This window comes from Pararge aegeria, chromosome 4 (assembly GCF_905163445.1).
Source record: "Pararge aegeria chromosome 4, ilParAegt1.1, whole genome shotgun sequence".
NCBI classification, from domain to species: Eukaryota; Metazoa; Arthropoda; class Insecta; order Lepidoptera; family Nymphalidae; genus Pararge; species Pararge aegeria.
In genome coordinates this window covers 13443765-13461307 of record NC_053183.1, presented here as the reverse complement: position 1 = coordinate 13461307, position 17543 = coordinate 13443765, and the positions used below count along the sequence as shown (strand labels likewise).

Genomic DNA, 17543 nt, shown 5'->3' with positions numbered 1-17543 from the left:
TTAGTTTCAGTTATTATAACTAACACCTGATAACAATCGATAACTAAGCGTTATTTAAGTTTACTAACCAGCACTTCAACTGCAGTCTCACCTCGTGGTAGGTATGTGATGAATGTAGTCTAAGTTTGCTTATCTGTTAGGAGTTGGGTAAAACATTATTATAAAATCTATAATTTATTTTAAATCTAATTTATGAATAAATACATATTGTCCCTGCCAAGGATCGAACCCAGTACCTCCACTCATATGCCCATAGTTTCATATCTCATGGTAATGAAGTTTTCGAAATAAGTTAAATACGAGCACGCCTCTAAATTCATGAATTTTATTGATATCCTAATAACTCATAACATTTTTGCAGTTAATTTCAATAATTTTACTCCATTCGATCATTTTATTTCGATTCACTTCGGTTCTTAATTATACACAAATAGAAACCGATTTTACGAAAGTTAGGTTGATAGATTATACCCATCGATTATAGAGTATAGTTTTTTTTTATCTCAGTCAGCTGTAACAACTGTCAAATCGACAATAATGTCTTTGTTTGTTTGTTTTGAATCCGAGTTTTGAATATTTGTTATGCAGCGGAATGGGGTTTTTGAATTTCGATCTAATATCTCCTAGTTACCATTATTATTTATAAAGTTTAAACTTCATTGTATTTTATTGGATTTATTGATAAATATATTAAAATGAGTGAGCAAAGTGCTGTGGTGCCAAGATATATGGCCCAACTTTTAGAAGAATTAGGATGGAACCAGGGCACTCGGATTCCTCTGGCTAATCCTAATAATCAGAATATGGAAACACTCTTAATTAGCAGGTATCTAGATAACAAGCATTTTATGATTAATTGCATTAATAAATGTTACCTACATACATAATTGAGAATTGATTTAGTAAAAGTATATCTCTAGCTTAGGAGCTTCGGTTCCTTTCGGAGGTACCAAGTTTGATCCCCAACACACACCCGAGGTGTGTGTGTGGGGTTCAGTTCAGGGGGTAGTGGACTAGGTTTATAATGATGATGATCATAGCTTAATAAGGTTATTGTTATAGTCTCTTTCAAGTCAGGACATTTTTAAATACATTTGTAGATGCACAAGTGACCTTGCACTTAGTGTCTTGCCTTACTGGACAGCCAGTAGTTAGCCTAATTATTATGCTTCTGAACATTGTCAGTTTATTGTTAATCTGTCCAGATCAGTGGTATCTTCTTTACTCTTGTCCTATTAACCAGTCACAATCAATTGTGACAATGTAGTTTAAGTAACCCAGCAAATATGAGTTGCCGCCAGAAATAGCAGCAGTTAATTTAAGTGGATTAGGAGCTGTTCAAAATGGCCTTATAGTCTGTATAGGCACCTAATTAACAAAACAAGAAATCCTGAGATGTTTTTTTATAATGTACAGTAAATCTACACATAAACAAAACTTATTTATATACAAATGGGTATATTACTAACTTTGGAAAATGCTTATATTTATTTATAGCAAATTAAATAATATTTTTTAGGTAGTAAAAGTGACTTTAGAGCGCAATATTAGCTAAATGCTTAGTTTAACATGCCTAGAATTGAACTGAATTCATATCTTGATTTTCTTTTTCAATTTCTTTGTTTAACTTGATTTTACAATTTATTTTATTTTTATTGTAATTTTGCATAACATTTTGTCCAGGTTTTCAAGAGGGTATATGTTCTGGCTAAGAGTATTTTATATTTATTTAATATTCTGTTTTGTATCTTATATTTTAGGCAAAATGAAGTTCAACGTCTTAAGGAAGCTTTGATTTTGCAAAATCAAAAAAGAGATGATCTTAACAAATACAAAGACCATGTCCAGAGTGAATATCAAGAAAATACTGTAAGTATGCAACAACAATTTAAAAGAGGTATGTCATATATTTATTATTAATTTATCAATATACTAGATGTGTCCTGTGACTTTCCCGCGAAAATTACGGGATGCAGGAACTGGTATATATTCTACACCTCCCTCAATAAATCAGATACCAAACAAAGTTTTTTCAATCATACTGGAAGTGCATAATATAGTATTTTTGAAATATGTGCGAATTATATATCTGTTCTTGCTCTTGGAGCTTTAATCACCCACTATTTTGAAATCCCTATAACAAATGTCTGTATTACTAATGTGTGGCTTAAAATCAGACGTACATGTTAGTTGATAGCGCTGGATAAGCAATAAAAAACCCCAAGTTTTGGAAAGTTTGAAAGATATGTTAGTATTCATCAGTCTTAGCTCTAACTAAGAATAGTAATCGTTAAAGGAAGAATTGAAATCGCATATTTCGTTGATGCTTATGCTAGAGGTTAACCAAGGAAATTTCTAAAATAAAAGAGGAGTTATGTCCACAATTTCCAATCATATTCATCATACAAAAAATTTGGGAAAAACTTAACCGATATCACCTATTAAGTAATTATTTGAATTGGTTAACAATTGACAGAGTTATGGTGTCAAATCGTCAAACGTACCTATATGTGTAGAAAACGTAAACAAATGTTCACTCATCATGACTGTATTCGCCATGACTGTGTGTATTGTTGTACCATTTAAAAACCATTTTAATTTTCTCATGTTTTATTTTTCTAAAGGAAAAAAAAAAACATTTATTTTATGTAGGCCTAGTTTATAAGCACTTTTGAAACGTCAAATCAGTTTATTTGTCATGTGACTCTACCACCAGATCGAAAGGCAAATTCGACTGAAAGAGCCGGCAAAAAACTCGGCAGTGATTGGTTTTGAGATAAGTGCTAAGCGGACTTCGACCGAGCAGCCTTGTCGTTGAATGTTATTTTTCTCATTGCAGCGTTTACTATTTGCCCATAAGCAGCAAATGGAGCAAGAGGTGAAGCTCCGCCAGCTGTCCCTCAATGAAGCGAATAGACTGGATAGAGATGTAGTGGAATCTTGCAAGCAGAATAACGTAAACGTCTCTAGGATCGATAATCTTCAACGTATGGCAAGAACATAACTGTCCTATTAGATAAAACCTTTTAAGCGAGTAAATAGATATTAATCAGTCAGAGCTGTAGGTATTTAATTTGTCTCAAGGTCAATACTTGTCAATAGTTTAGGGAGATGCACTGAAATACGAAAGGTTTGCATAGATATAGCTTACGTCCATCTTCCATCGTGCGTTTAAAAAAAAACGTGTGAGCCGTCACGAGACGCCTGGCATATGTGAAACATGGAAATTGTGTAAGTAATTTTCTGTAAGTCATTGCAGATATTGCATAATGAAAAGATAAAGCATTAATTATTCCACAAATAAAAAATACAACCAAATGGATAACCACTCCTTTTTGTAAGTCGGTTAATAATGACTGTTTTATTACAAAATTAATATTCATTTTTATTGTTACATACGAAATACAAAAATTCTATCATATAGCGTGGCGATGCGTCGCCACGGCTTGTGTCGCCACGCCAAAAATCAGGTTTACGCTCCGCCTATAGATGTTTCACATCAATAACCTTTTTTATTGTAATACTTAACGGACCAAGGAGATGGCTCATCTGATGGTTGGTGGAAAACCATCGCCTATAAACAGCGACAGTTCGCAGGGCTGGTGGCCGTGCTCTGTGTGGCCCTGTATCCGTCAAATTGAGGCGTAGATGCTAAGGCTCATGTGCCTGTAATTACACTAGCAACTATGACGTTCAGACTGGAACACAGCATTGCAACAATGCCACGCACTGGCGTGCACTTCATACATGCACAAAAGCACTGCCTACCCAAATGATTTTATATAACTCATATGGGAAGGGAAATTTTCCATTTTTCCATTGAATTTTTATATATACCTTCCTTATGCATATGCATATGCCCTGGTCGAAGAACCTGTGCACGCCACTGCTAGCCTGTAACATACGCGGCTTAAGAGCTAAACCGATCTTGAATTTTACACAGAGATTCAGTTTCTGTAGCTTATTAGTCAAAGACAAAGGGTTTCCACTGGATTAGTTAAAATACCGAAAGAAATTTGGATGAAGTCTTGAGCAACAGCTGTAGTAGAGGGGGCGGCGATGCGAATCGGTAGGGTCAAGCACTGAACCTGATTTATAAGTAAGCTCAAATTATAACATTGTTATTTCACGTGACAGCGTCTTAAAAGTCGATGAACGCCACCTGTACGCACGAGAAAGCATGACTCATCGTCACGTTCCGCCTAAGCCGAGTGTGCGAACGTTAGAGAGGCACGATCGGCTGAAGCGTTCGGCTTGTACGCATATTATCGTCCTTAAACAGACTTTACAGACAACCAATTTTTTGACGGCCGAGTGGCACAGTGGGTAGTGACCCTGCTTTCTGAGTCCAATGTTGTAGGTTCGATTCCCATAACCGGAGAATGTTTGTGTCTGTTTATCTCTATATTATAGATATTTTTATATATTTTTATGACCATATTCATCAGTTCATCTTAGTACCCAAAACACAAGCTACGCTTACTTTGTATAGTGTGTGTTTATGGTCATAATATATATTTATTTATTTAATATTTATTGCAGATACCATTGCCCGTTTATTAAAGAAGGCTGATTCGTTGAAAAGCGAAGTCTGTGGTGAGCGTGGTGCCTTGCAGGAATGGAGGGCGGCCCTCGAAAGGAGTGCCGGGGATATCATAGCTATCGAGCAATTCACTAAACAAGACCTGTCTAAAGCTAAGGTATGTTATCATTGCGCGCGTCGCCAAAGTTTATATTAAGGTGTATATCAGTAGAGAAGAGGGGGCTGTCGATGCGGATCGGTAGGATCAAGGGCTGAACCTGGTTTATAAGTAAGCTGAAATTATAACATTTTTTTAGTCGAGATAACCTCTTATAAATCGATGAACGACGGCTGCAAGCACGAAAAAGCATGACTCATTGTCAAGTTCCGCATGAGCCAAGAGTGCATGCGAGAAAGTGGAAAATACGATAGAGAGGCACGATCGGACTAAGCGGTCGGCTTGTGACGAATTATCTCTCTTCAACTGACTGATTTAATCCGACTTTACAGACGATCATTTTTTTTTTCAGGCTCTCGAGACAAAGAGGCAGAAATTGAAGTTAGAGCATGACCACATGCAAGAACGTCTTAACCAATTGGTGTCGAACCTCAGTGCCGAGGAGAGGGCGTGTGAACGAATTTCAGTTCAGGTGAAACCTTATTTACACTCAATTTTTACTACCTTGTCTTATAATGTACAGAATCTTTTCATTACTTTTTAGTGTTAAGTATGTTTTAAAAATATAAAGAAAGCAAGTGTTATAAAATAAATAAAATCGAACAATATAAAAATATATTTTCTTTTATGTGTTTTTTATGAAGTATTTAAAATATTTTTTACCAAAAAGCAACAAAAAGATTGTTTATACATTATAGACAAAAAAGAAAAAAAATATTTAACAACAAAAAACCAACTTGGTTTATAAAAATGCTTAAGAAGGTATTACTTAAAAGTAAAAAAGAAATATTTTGTACAACGTTTTTTTAAGTCCGCGCGAATTAAAATTTATAAATTGCTAGGTACCTTCCTATTTAATATAACTAACGGTATAAGAAGTACTTAGTTATTTTTAAAGAATCAAGTAGATTTTTAAGTAGGTATAAAAAATCGCGTCAAAAGAGGCATGTGAAACACTCCTAAAAAGGAGGTATCTCCTTTTTAGGAGTGTTTCATTCATAGAGTTTAACTTCTACAAATGTATATGTTCATAGGTCATGGAGGGTATGGAACAGAGAAAGCAAATGATGGCAATGTGGGCAAGCGCCATAGACAATCTGCGGCAAAGGGATATCGAAATTCGTCACATAAGAGAGGTAAAGTTTTATATATAAATAAATATAGTACAATACAAACATCGCTATCTAGCCCCAAAGTAAGCGTAGCCTGTGGGCACTAAGACAACTGTTGAATATTGTTATGGATAATATACATAAATACTTAGAATATACATATAATCACCTAGACACTGAAAAACATGCATGCTCAATACACGAATATTTTCCAGTTGTGGGAATAGAACCCATGGCCTTGGACTCAGAAAGCAGGATCGCTGCGCCAATCGGCCGTCAGAATCGGATACAGGGCCACACAGTGCAGGACGTGTTCCTTCCATGCCCTGCGAAACAATCATAGAACACTGAAAAACAATCATGTTCATCACACAAACATTTTCCAGTTGTGGGAATCGAAGTTCATAGTTCGACAAAATATCCACTAAACCATAGTTACATTACAAATAGTTTGTCTGTTTGTTTGTTACCTATGTTCGGCTCAACTCAAAAACGTAGAACAGATTTTGGTGATATTTGGCACATCACCTTGCATGCTGCACTGCTTCTTAGCAATATGCAACTTTTTTATTCTTTGAAAATAGAAAATTCGTTCTATTAGGCAGCATCGATTTCATCTCTGTGCAATTATAGTACAATACAAACATCGCTATCCAGCCCCAAAGTATCCTGTGCAATCTGGGGTATGTTCGCATACAATTCTAGACCATGCCTGTTTATGATGAGAAGGTTCATTTTAATTGACGGGTTGTTTTAACTTCAAAATGTGTCTTCATTTGCGGTTTGTTTAGCAAATGCTTACTTTACTACAACGCATAATTACATGGATCATAGATATAAGTTATAATAGATATTTTTCTTTTTTGCAAACACAATGATATAAATAAAAGACAGATACTCCTAGACAATGTCCTTTAAATAGGAGTTTGTCTCTTTTAGGATTACGCAGCATTGGATGCGGAGGCAAATAACCTCGTGGAGAAATGTCGAGAGCAGCAGAACTTTTGCGACCAGCAGCACGGCAATAATATCGATGCTCAAAGAGAGAACTTGATGATCACTAACCAACTCAGCCAGATCCGTATTGCATACCAGAAGACCGTTGAACAGAATGTGGCCTTGGACAGTGAGGTATATCACTGTTCCACCATTATACTTTTTCTTTTATTCCACTACAAGTTAGCCTCACACTTGGTGGTGAGTGATGATGCAGTCTAAAATGGTAGCGGGCTAACCTGTTAGGGAGTCTGGTAGTCACACCCCTAATTGGTTCCTACGCGACATTGCATTGGAACACTAAATCGCTTAGCGGCACGTCTTTGTCGGTAGGGTGGTAGTGAGCCACGGCCAAAGCGTCCCACCAGACAGACAGAAATACTTTGTACAGCCGGAACGATTTTCTTTCGTTATTACAGGAATACTTAGGTACCTGACGTAGGACCTCGTTTCCTACTATTTAGGCACGTGGGTTTACTATTTTATCAGACACGAACATTTTTACTAACATCGTGTCCCAAAAATAGGACTTGATGTCTGGTGACCCAAGAGCCGGCGCTTATTTAGCCCAACTGCTAAGTCAAGCAATTCAAAGGGGTAACAGCGCCGTTATTTTGTTACATTTTTGTGAATATTAATGTTAATTAGTAATAAAAAAAATATATTTATTATGTAATTATAATTATTTTTGGCAAATTATAATTCATAGAAGGGCCATATAATTCATTTGTTTATTATTAATGTAATATATAATCATAGATTATTTACATTATTTATCCCAACAAATATTATAAATGTGAAAGAGTTTCTTTACGCGCCCTAACTTAGCAAACAATCTCTGCAAAAATCTTGATATTTGGCATAAAGATTGGTGATCAAATTGACTTAGCAAATGCAAAAAAAAGATTTTAAGCTCCAGAGAATAGTGCCGTTACATAAAATTTCAAACTTTCGGATAAGTATCAGTGTGTAATGATTCGTTAGTATGTATGTAATAGTAACCCCGCACCAAACGGTTTCTCTTGGTTTTCCTAATCCTAAGGTTGCCTGGGAGAGACCGCTACTAAGCGATAAGACCGCCTTTTGTATCCTACTATTTAAGTTTTCTCTTGTACTGTCCATTATTTTTCTTTTTGTGGTGTATAAATAAATGAATAAAAACAAATCAACTCTTGACCTTAATATATTAATAAAGATTATAGATGCTTATAAACAGATTGATCTGCCATGAACTTGGTAAGACATAGAGGATTTTTGCTCAACCAGTGTGAACATTGCTTGCAGGCTCAAAGTCTGCAGCGTGAACTCAGCAACATGCGGATCGCTTTAGAGAAGCTTCACATGGAGAACAGACAGCTTATGGACAATCAGCACCGCAAGGATATGCAACTCCAAACCATTATTGCCAAGGTTAGAACTATTACTGGATGATTCGAGGATCCACCCATTTTTCTTTTCCCTAGCGGTAATAACGTTTTCGTTAACGGTTACTGCCACCAATCAGCACTGGTCCAGCGTGGTGGACTACGACCTTAACCCCTTCCATTGTTACCGGAGACCCGTGCCGTGTAGTAGGCCGGTAATGGGTTGATATGATGGTCATGATGAATAACGTTTTAATCCTTACTTTGTATTATAAATGCAAAAGTGTCCTTTCTTCATACATGCACAAAAGCACACAAATTATTTTAGTTAACTCGTATTGGAGGGGATTTTTTCCATTTTATGTCATATACCTGCTCTAGTCTGTCGAAGACCCTGTGCACGCCACTGTCTTCACGCCCTAATTAAGCAACTTGATTTTAGGCATAGATTTAGTTGAATGGACGCAGAGTAAGATAGGCTACTTTTTATTCCAGAAAAAGAAACTGTTCCCACTGGATTTGTATAAAATTGTAACAATCGCGGTCGAAGAACTCAGGCGACAGCTAGTAGTGGTAATAATTGACGGCCCAAGCAGATGGTTAATGTTTAATCGACCTTGTAGTCAGTAGAATTCAAAGCCTTGAAAACCGGCGCAGGGTCTGTCTAGCTGTATTCTACAAGATACATTTCGAAGAGTGTGCTCAGGAGCTATTCGATTTGGTTAAACCATCAAATTCAAATTCAAAATTCATCTATTTCAAGTAGGCCTAATTTATAAGCACTTTTGAAACGTCAAGTCAGTCTGTTTGTAGTGACTCTACCACCGGTTCGAAAGGCAGATTCCACTGAGAAGAGCCGGCAAGAAACTCAGCAGATTGCTCTTTTCCAACATCATTTTAAAGTTTTAACAATCTTTAGAATTTTTCTGTTTTTGTGAGAGATGAGAGCGGAGTGGCCTGCTTTCAAGCAGCCTTGTCGTTGTCGTGCCGCAGTAACCACAATTTGTTAAATGTGTTTTAATATATTGTTTAAACTTAAGTAAAGTTAGATCTAATATTAACTTCGGTATCATGTTATAAAAGCATATACCCATCCCCACAAATGATTTCTGTACTTTTCTCAGACGATATGCAGATATCACTATTCACTAATTTATGTCCGTTTCTAGTAAGTCGACTGTTTATATCGACTTTTTGTTTAAAATTACTTATGTTTTGTTTAATAAAGATTATATGATATAAATATATTGCGAGGCTGCTGTAAGTATACCTATTTCTTTAAATTTGGCACGAAGGGATTCGCGTGATCTAAGTTTATATATCGATCGCACAACTCTTTTCTGTATAAATATTAAATATAGTTTCTATATCAGCAGCTCTGCCCCATAACAAGATCATCTCCTTCTACTATCGAACTGCGAGGTACCGAAAGAATCTGCACCGTTACGTTGTTGAAATACCATCAACACATACGATTTGTTTTGCTTCTTCCTTTCTGATCCGCACCGCAAAGGTCTGGAATGCCCTCTTATCTTCCGTCTTCCCCAATACCTATAATCTGGGTACCTTCAATCAAAGCGCGCTTCATCTTAGGCTGCATCATCAATTACCATCAGGTGTGATGATTGCAGTCAAGCACTTGTCTATACATAAAAAAAAAAATGGAAAACAATCGACTATGAACAGAGCAACACTACTCAGGGCGTGCAAGGTCACACGTCTTAGAAAGGCCGCCCTGTATCCGTAAACCTAAGACGTAGGTGTTAAGCGTCAAGAGCCCGTAATTACCGGAATGCACCAATGCTGCTAGGCGCCAGAAATAAGCATGACACTAGTCCTGGACAAGCCCTGTCACTCAAAGCCCATTAACACTACGGCCTACCCTTTGGAAAGACATTGTTCGATCCCCTCACACCTTTAACTTTTGGTAAGCTATATGCATTATTAATTCAGTATCAGTTGCTTTAACGGCGATGGAAAATATCGCGGGGAAACCTGCATGCCTGAGAGTTCTCTGTAATGTTCTCTAAGGCGTGTCAAGTCTACCAATCGTGCAGTGGGCCAGCGTGGTGGACTTCGATCTAAACGCTTCGTATTCTGAGAATAATCCCATGTCCTGTAGTGGTCCGGTACTGGGTTGATAATGAAAATGATGATGATGACAAATTCTTAATGGCTAATAGTTGATAAAGTATCATTATGTTAAATGTTTCAGATAAAAGATTTGAAAGAAAAACTGATAGATTCGACGGACAAATCCAAAAGTTCAGAGAGACGCGCCAAGGAGCTCGAAGATATATTAAACGTAAGTATGTTAATAACGTGATAAAATCAGAAGTGTGGAGATTTGTAGAGGAACCAGAGTTACCGACATAGCTCAACGAGTCGCGAAGCTGAAGTGGCATTGGGCGGGGCACATAGTTCGGAGGAGGGATGGATGTTGGGGTCCCAAGGTGCTGGAATTGCAGCCCCGCAGTGGTAAACGCAGCGTTGGTAGACCCCCGACGAGGTGGACGGACGACATTAGGCGCGTCGCAGGTAGCCGCTGGATTCAAGCGGCGCAAAACCGTGGAAATTGGAACTCCTTACAAAAGGCATATGTCCAGCAGTGGATATCTAACGGTTGATATAATGATGATGATTTTAATAATTGAATAGCCAAACTTAAGCAAAGAGAGTTAAAACAACGAGTAACATTGTTTTAACTCTCGATGAATATTTTACCCATGAAAAATTACAAACTTTTTAATAGCTCCGTCATCAGGCACAACTTATGATAGGGAATGTCGCTAAGGATTCGTGGAATCTGACTTTACCTATCATCATCAAAATCACACATTTAAATGTGGATTTGTATGGGTGATAGAAGACAGGTAAACAGTTCAAGGCCATGGTTTCTACTTTCACAACTGGAAAATGTTTGTGTAATAAACATGAATGTTTTTCAGTGTTTATATGTATACTCAAGGAATCTTTGTATATCATTAATAAAAAGTATTCAAAAGTCATCTTAGTACCCATAACACAAGTCAAGTTTTTTTTTTGGCCAGATGGCTATGTGTGTATTGTCGTAGTACATTTATTTATTTATTTTATGAAGCGGTGATAGCACAGTGGGTAGAAGCTCGACTTCACTTTCGGGGGGGCCTCACTTAGCACGCACCTCTAACTTTTCTAAGTTATGTGCATTTTAAGCAATCAAAATATCACTTTCTTCAACGGTGAAGAAAACATCGTGAGGAAACCTGCATGCCTGAGAGTTCTCCATAATGTTCTCAAAGGTGTGTGGTGTCCAGTGGCGTGCATAGAGGGTATGTACAGGGTATGCAGTTGAGTTTATTGAGTTAATTCACATTTAAAATTAACTATACTCACTATAGTTTAAATTCTAAGCTAATAAATGTATTGCATGTTTTAGGAAGAGGAACGTTATGCAAGCAACGTGACAACAAACCAACAGCGGGCGATGCATTGCTCTTTTGTAGAACAACAAAAGCTTTTGGCTCTCAAAAACGAAGAGAAACTGTTCCGTATGCAACTCAAGGGTAAATACGTTATTGCTGCTGTGTATTTATTTATATAGAACGTGTAACCGAATTACGAAATACTGTTGAAGGGTCAGTGGCGTGCACAGAGTTATTGACCAGGGAATGCATAAAGAAGGCAGATGCCATAAAATGGAACAATCCTTCGCATTAATGGGTTATACAAAAATTTTAGGGTATGCAGAGCTCTTGTGCATGTATGAAGTGCACGCCACTGTGAAGGGTGCATAAGTATATTTCATAATCACCTTGTAAAAATATGAAATCAGAAGAAGCATATTTATATTTCCAAAATTATTTTACAAAATAATTCACATTCTAAGTGATTTCTTGTAACAACCCCATTGAAGACAAAAGACCGACACGTGCACAGTACGTACGCTACGGGACACGTACCTAATAAAGTAACAGGAATCACTTGTTTTTAATTTTGCATGTGATGTTAGGGCTCTATTTGATTTCTTTCAGTGAAAATTATAAAGCATTTTTATTTTACTTTTAGCAAAATTTTACTCTTATATTATTAATAAATATAACACTTATTATATACGTACTTATTATATACGTAATAAGTACCGAGGAGCAACAATGTTAGACCGGGACGGTGACATGACTTATATGACTGACTTGTATTTCTTATTATAAAAGTACCCACATAATTATGAATTAAGAACCTTCAGACACAACCCTGTACACGACTAATATTGAAGCATCAAACACCCCCCACCACTTTAGTCGTGTTTCTAGGCGGTTAGTCACTTCATTCATTTAGGAGTAGACAACAATGATTTGACCTCTGATGTTCTAAATGTTTACCATAAAATGGGGCAAATGGGACAATTTTGTGAGCTAGCAACATTCCTCGGGTGTAAAGCGGGACGTGAACGCTAAGTTTTCTTTGTTCTTGCACTGCATGCAATAATGGCTGAATGAGGATTCTGTATGTCTTAATTCTGTGGTAACACTGATATCTATAGTACGAGTTTTTACTCAGTTTAGGTATCAGTATATTCAACCAAACATAGTACTAAGCTATGATTTCTGTCATTATTTAATAATCGTGTGAATAAATGATTTTTATTTATTATTATTTTATTGTTGCAGCATCTAAGGCCATTATGAGCAAACTCGACACCAAGCAGATCGGGTTAGAGAGGAATTTGCAAGCACAGAAAGAATCACTGTATGGTATTGTAAGTTCTCTTTCTTAATAATGAGGTTTTATACTGGGCTATCAGAAAAGCAAGAGCTATTCGTTTATTATCTCTACGAGCTTAAATCAGGAATCCGTCGAAAATCCATAGCTACCTTACATATGACATAGTTTAATTAGAAGCAAGGCTGAAGTGGCAATGGGCGGGGCACGGCTCAGAAAATGGATGGTCGTTAATGACTCTAGGTGCTCGAATGGTTACTTCGCACCCATATACGCAGCATTGGTAGACCCCACGAGGTGGACAGATGACATCAAACGCGTTGCATGTCGAACGTGGTATTTGGAACTCCTAAATATATTACCTATGTCCAGCATTAGACGTCCATTGGTTGACCTTATGATTATGTGGTGCTGGCCCAAATGTCCGAGAAGGGTTTCCGTCACTCAGTCTGTTAATCGTAAATAATATTTATTTATATTTATACTCTTCATTTGTACACCACAGATAAAGCATAAAAATATAGAAGATACATAAAGCAGAAGAATACAAAGGCGACCTTATCGCTATGTAGTAATCTCTACCAGGCAAATACAATAAGTGAAAACCATATAAATAAATCTGTCATGTTTGCAGAAGACAAGTTTTGCCGAATACATATAAAGTGGCATAAGGCCAATAGAAAAAGCAGACTATTAGCCTAAACAATAAAATCATACGACGTAAGGGTCTTCTTCAAAAAACTCAAATAAGTTCAAGTACCAATAGCATCATCAACAACAGAGGGGAAAGTGCTCTCTACGTGTGGCCAAACACAGACTAACTGTTCCGACGTTATGACACGTTTATTTGAAAGACTCCACTAGTTCAATACTAGCGGTTGGCCGCACTTTTTTTATTACGTTTTATTAATCACTCAGGGACGTTTTATTTTCCCCGTGATAAAATGTAACGTTCGACCATCCTTAAGATAAAAACTACATATGTGCGAAATTCCATCAATATCAACTCTATGGTTTAGCGGGACAGAGGTAACAAACAAGCAGACACATTTTCGCATTTATAATATTAATTTGGATTTTAGTGCTATCAAGTGGAGACGCTGGGGGCCCGTGTACTACACATGGAAGGCGCAAAAGCAGAGCGCGAGTGTTCGGCAGCATTAGTTGAAAGGGAGAATAGGTTTGTAGTTTTAAGGTTGTTCGTAATCACGAGTCTGTTCTGAACTTTTTGCATCTAGTAAAGCCAACGAGAGCGACATGGTGGTTTTTAGTATCTCTACCACTCTCTGCCTTTAATAAACTTACTTCTTTAAAAACTTCAAATTTTTGATAGTTGACGGACAAAGAGAAGCCCACCCAGTTAAGTTGTAAACCATCGCCCATAAACACAGCAACAAATCGCAGGGCGTTGCAGAAACACTTCATGCAACGTGCCGCCCTGTGTCCATCAAGCTGAGGCGTGTTAAGCCTCATGTGTAATTACACCGGTAACTACTACTCTTCAAACCGGAACCGGAGCAGCATTGCAACAATGCTGCTTTGCTTTGCGGCAGATAATAAGCATGACGGTAGTATTTCTACGGACGAGCTCTGTCAGACCATCTAATAATACTTAAAATATTATATATAATCTCCAAGATTAAATTCTTTCTTCTCATGTAATTTGTCCTCGTTAAGGCTAAAGGATGTCCTGGCACGTCATACGGCTCGAGTTGCTCTGTTGGAGCGTCATTCAGGCAAACTGTTTGACGATATGCGACATCTCGCGCGTGACCTTGAACTGAAAGGCGTTGATCACACAAAACTGGTAGGTTTTCGGTTTTTGCGTCTTGACTGTAAGTTTTTTGGTAACAAACGTGGCATTCGAGTGCATTAATTTGTTACATTTCTATTGATCTGCGAAAATAATTAGGTCAATCTTAGGATATATATACCTATGTTTTGGTAGTTGGTAGACGTCCGGAAGGTATACAACGGGTTCCCCGGGCGGCCAACTAAGCCAACAAGAGGGACGTGCCGTGTAGGTTTTTTGTTTGGGTAAAGGGGGCATCCCTTTAGAGGGGAGAGTTCCACGAAACCTCCATCCTGCCCAAGGGTGCAGCAATAAAGCTTTTCCGCCACGCTAATGAAAAAAATGGATATGTTTACCTATTTTGTGTGGATATGATGAACCTGATATGCAGGTTTTCGTGCAACCTGAAACATTAAATGATTATTTGAAGATTCTGTACAATTTCATATCACGATTTCCAAACTATGCTTTTTAAACATCCTTCCGGTATAGTTTTCTGCGAAAACTAATAGGATGCATTCTATGTAGGAACCCTATTTCATTATTCTATAATAGCTAAAGTAACTCGAAGAAAATCTTTGTCTCTGTTACCAAGAAATGCCATTAAGTCTTATCTGTAGCTAATAAAAATATCAGATGACTACATACTTGTGGTGAAGCGAACCCATCCACTCAATCAATAATCCGTGGTTGCACGTGAATGAATGAATGATATAATCCTTTTATTGCACACCAAACAAAAAATTACAGAAAGTCATTTGAATAACAACGTAACACAGCGTTTACCAAAAACCTTTTGGCAGACCGAAAACCCCTTCTTAGGTTTAATTATATTTCTTTTTATGTTTATCCATCTTAAGTAATAGTTATTTATATTGTAGAACTGTAATATTTTTTAATTTTTGTATAGTATTTAATGGTTTTTTTATACGGGTCCAGCTGTCTGAATCAAATAAATAAATTAACGTTCTTTGTATAATGTGACATTCCAAAAAGTAACGTAAGCGTAATACACAATGTCTTTGCAGCAAAGTCGTCTAAAGACTTCAATGCTGAATGTGGAGGGGGGAGAAAAAGACGTACGTGCGATACGTGACGCATGGCGTCGCGCCCGTGTCGATGAGGCGCTGACTAGACTGCGGGTGGCGCACGGAGAACGCGCGGTCGCGGGACTCGGCGACGCTGCGTTTACCATAGACAAGCAACGCCTGCAACTAGATGCGGTGAGTTTTAAGGACAAACTAACAAATAATGCCTTCCATCTATCTCTTTTACATAGCATTAAAACAAAATCGCTCCTGATGTTGTAAGCTTTCTTTGTGAATGATACTTATTCAGTTTTCAGCAATAGATACAGTGATTCAAGAGGAAGGTTAGAAACATACTTATAGTAGCAGCAAAAGAAGCATAGAAATTTGTAAAGCGATGTCGTAATAAACATATTTTAGCTGGCTAAACCTTACGAGATAGTTTAAATTGATGTACTACTTAAATGTATTGTTAATCACACCAAACTGTCCCACATTAATATTTACATTGCAGTCGCGCGAAGACGGGGCGGCTCGCTAGTCCTAATAATAAAACTAAAGTTTGTTTTTTCGTTTGAACGCGTTATTCTCTGGAAGTTCCCGTCGGATTTAAAAAATCTATCTTGCATTGGATAGCCTGGACTATACTATATATCTTTTTCTTTTTTCTTTTTGCGTCGTAAGGACTCTATTACTTTTTTTAGTAGATTACTAACTGTTGCCCGCGTTCTTTGTCCCCTGTTATTACGGTTTTTCACATATTTCATGGGAACTGTCGGTTTTCATGGAAGAAAAAGTAGCCTTTATTACTCTCCGTCCTTCCAACTAACTCAATGCCAAAATTCAAGCTTGGTAAGGGCGTTAAGAAAGGACAAAGAAATCAACAAACAAACTCAATTTAATATAAATTCAAGTTCCAAAATGTTATAATCATGTGGACCTTATCATAGGTCCTTATGAAGCGTTCATAAATTTACATGTTACCACTTATGTTAGGTAATGATGATTACTGCATTCGTTAACTTAAAACTAAAGCTAGGAGGGTTCCAAACGCGACCTTGTTTCCACAGCCCGTCCCTTCCACAGTTGGAAGAGCCCACAACAAACTTAGCCAGGTTTTTATTTTATCACCATCTCAGAGTCGAGTTAATATTTAGCTATGAAATAAGAGTATTTCATACTCAAGCTTTTTTATCATACATGTAATCTTTAATAATATAATAGGAATTTTCTATAGGCTTACGTTTTAAATAAACTGAACTTGTTGACAATTCATACACAAGCTTTTTTTATCATACATGTAATCCTCAATATTAAAAAAGGATTTTTCTAAAAGCTTACTAAACTGAACTTATTGAGAAAATATAAGTAAGGCTTTTTATTATGATGGTTATAGGCAATGAACGAGCGTTTGGTAGAGATCGCGGCGAGACGCGAAATGTTCGCCGTACAACGGCGCGCTTTGTACGAGGAGTGCGGGCGACTGCGTGGCGAGATACGAGAACGGGAGCAACGGATAGAGCAGCTCATGAAAAGGTACCGGATACACGTTTAACTGCTCAAAGTTACTATCAATCTTGTACAATCAACATATACCCTGCTTTCTGACTCAAAGCTGTGGGCTCAATTCCCACAACTGGAAAATGTTTGTGTGATGAATTTGATTGGTTTTCAGTGTCAGAGTGTTTATTTGTATGTTATAAGTTTTTATGAATGAATGAATGAATGAATATACTTTTTTGCACACCACAAAAAGTACACAGGAAAAAAAGAAAAGTATAACGAAATAACGTATAGGTACCATTTGGCGACCTTATCGCTTGATAGCGATTTCTTCCAGGCAACCAATG

General features: G+C 37.2%; 1 protein-coding gene across 2 annotated transcripts in view; it reads left to right on the top strand.

The window, feature by feature from the left end:
* The first annotated feature begins 543 nt into the window (after positions 1 to 543).
* LOC120623287 (coiled-coil domain-containing protein 39) overlaps positions 544 to 17543 on the top strand; it is a 29923-nt gene continuing 12923 nt past the window's right edge. The window contains exons 1-15 of one of the 2 annotated variants that reach the window (XM_039889231.1): positions 544 to 826; positions 1761 to 1869; positions 2840 to 2987; positions 4543 to 4700; positions 5053 to 5172; positions 5735 to 5836; positions 6752 to 6943; positions 8093 to 8218; positions 10388 to 10477; positions 11591 to 11717; positions 12822 to 12910; positions 13956 to 14053; positions 14551 to 14680; positions 15694 to 15888; positions 17090 to 17229. In XM_039889231.1, the coding sequence (XP_039745165.1) occupies positions 696 to 826; positions 1761 to 1869; positions 2840 to 2987; positions 4543 to 4700; positions 5053 to 5172; positions 5735 to 5836; positions 6752 to 6943; positions 8093 to 8218; positions 10388 to 10477; positions 11591 to 11717; positions 12822 to 12910; positions 13956 to 14053; positions 14551 to 14680; positions 15694 to 15888; positions 17090 to 17229 (1955 nt within the window). In that variant the 5' untranslated portion in view covers positions 544 to 695. The other variant, XM_039889232.1, reaches the window with a different exon arrangement.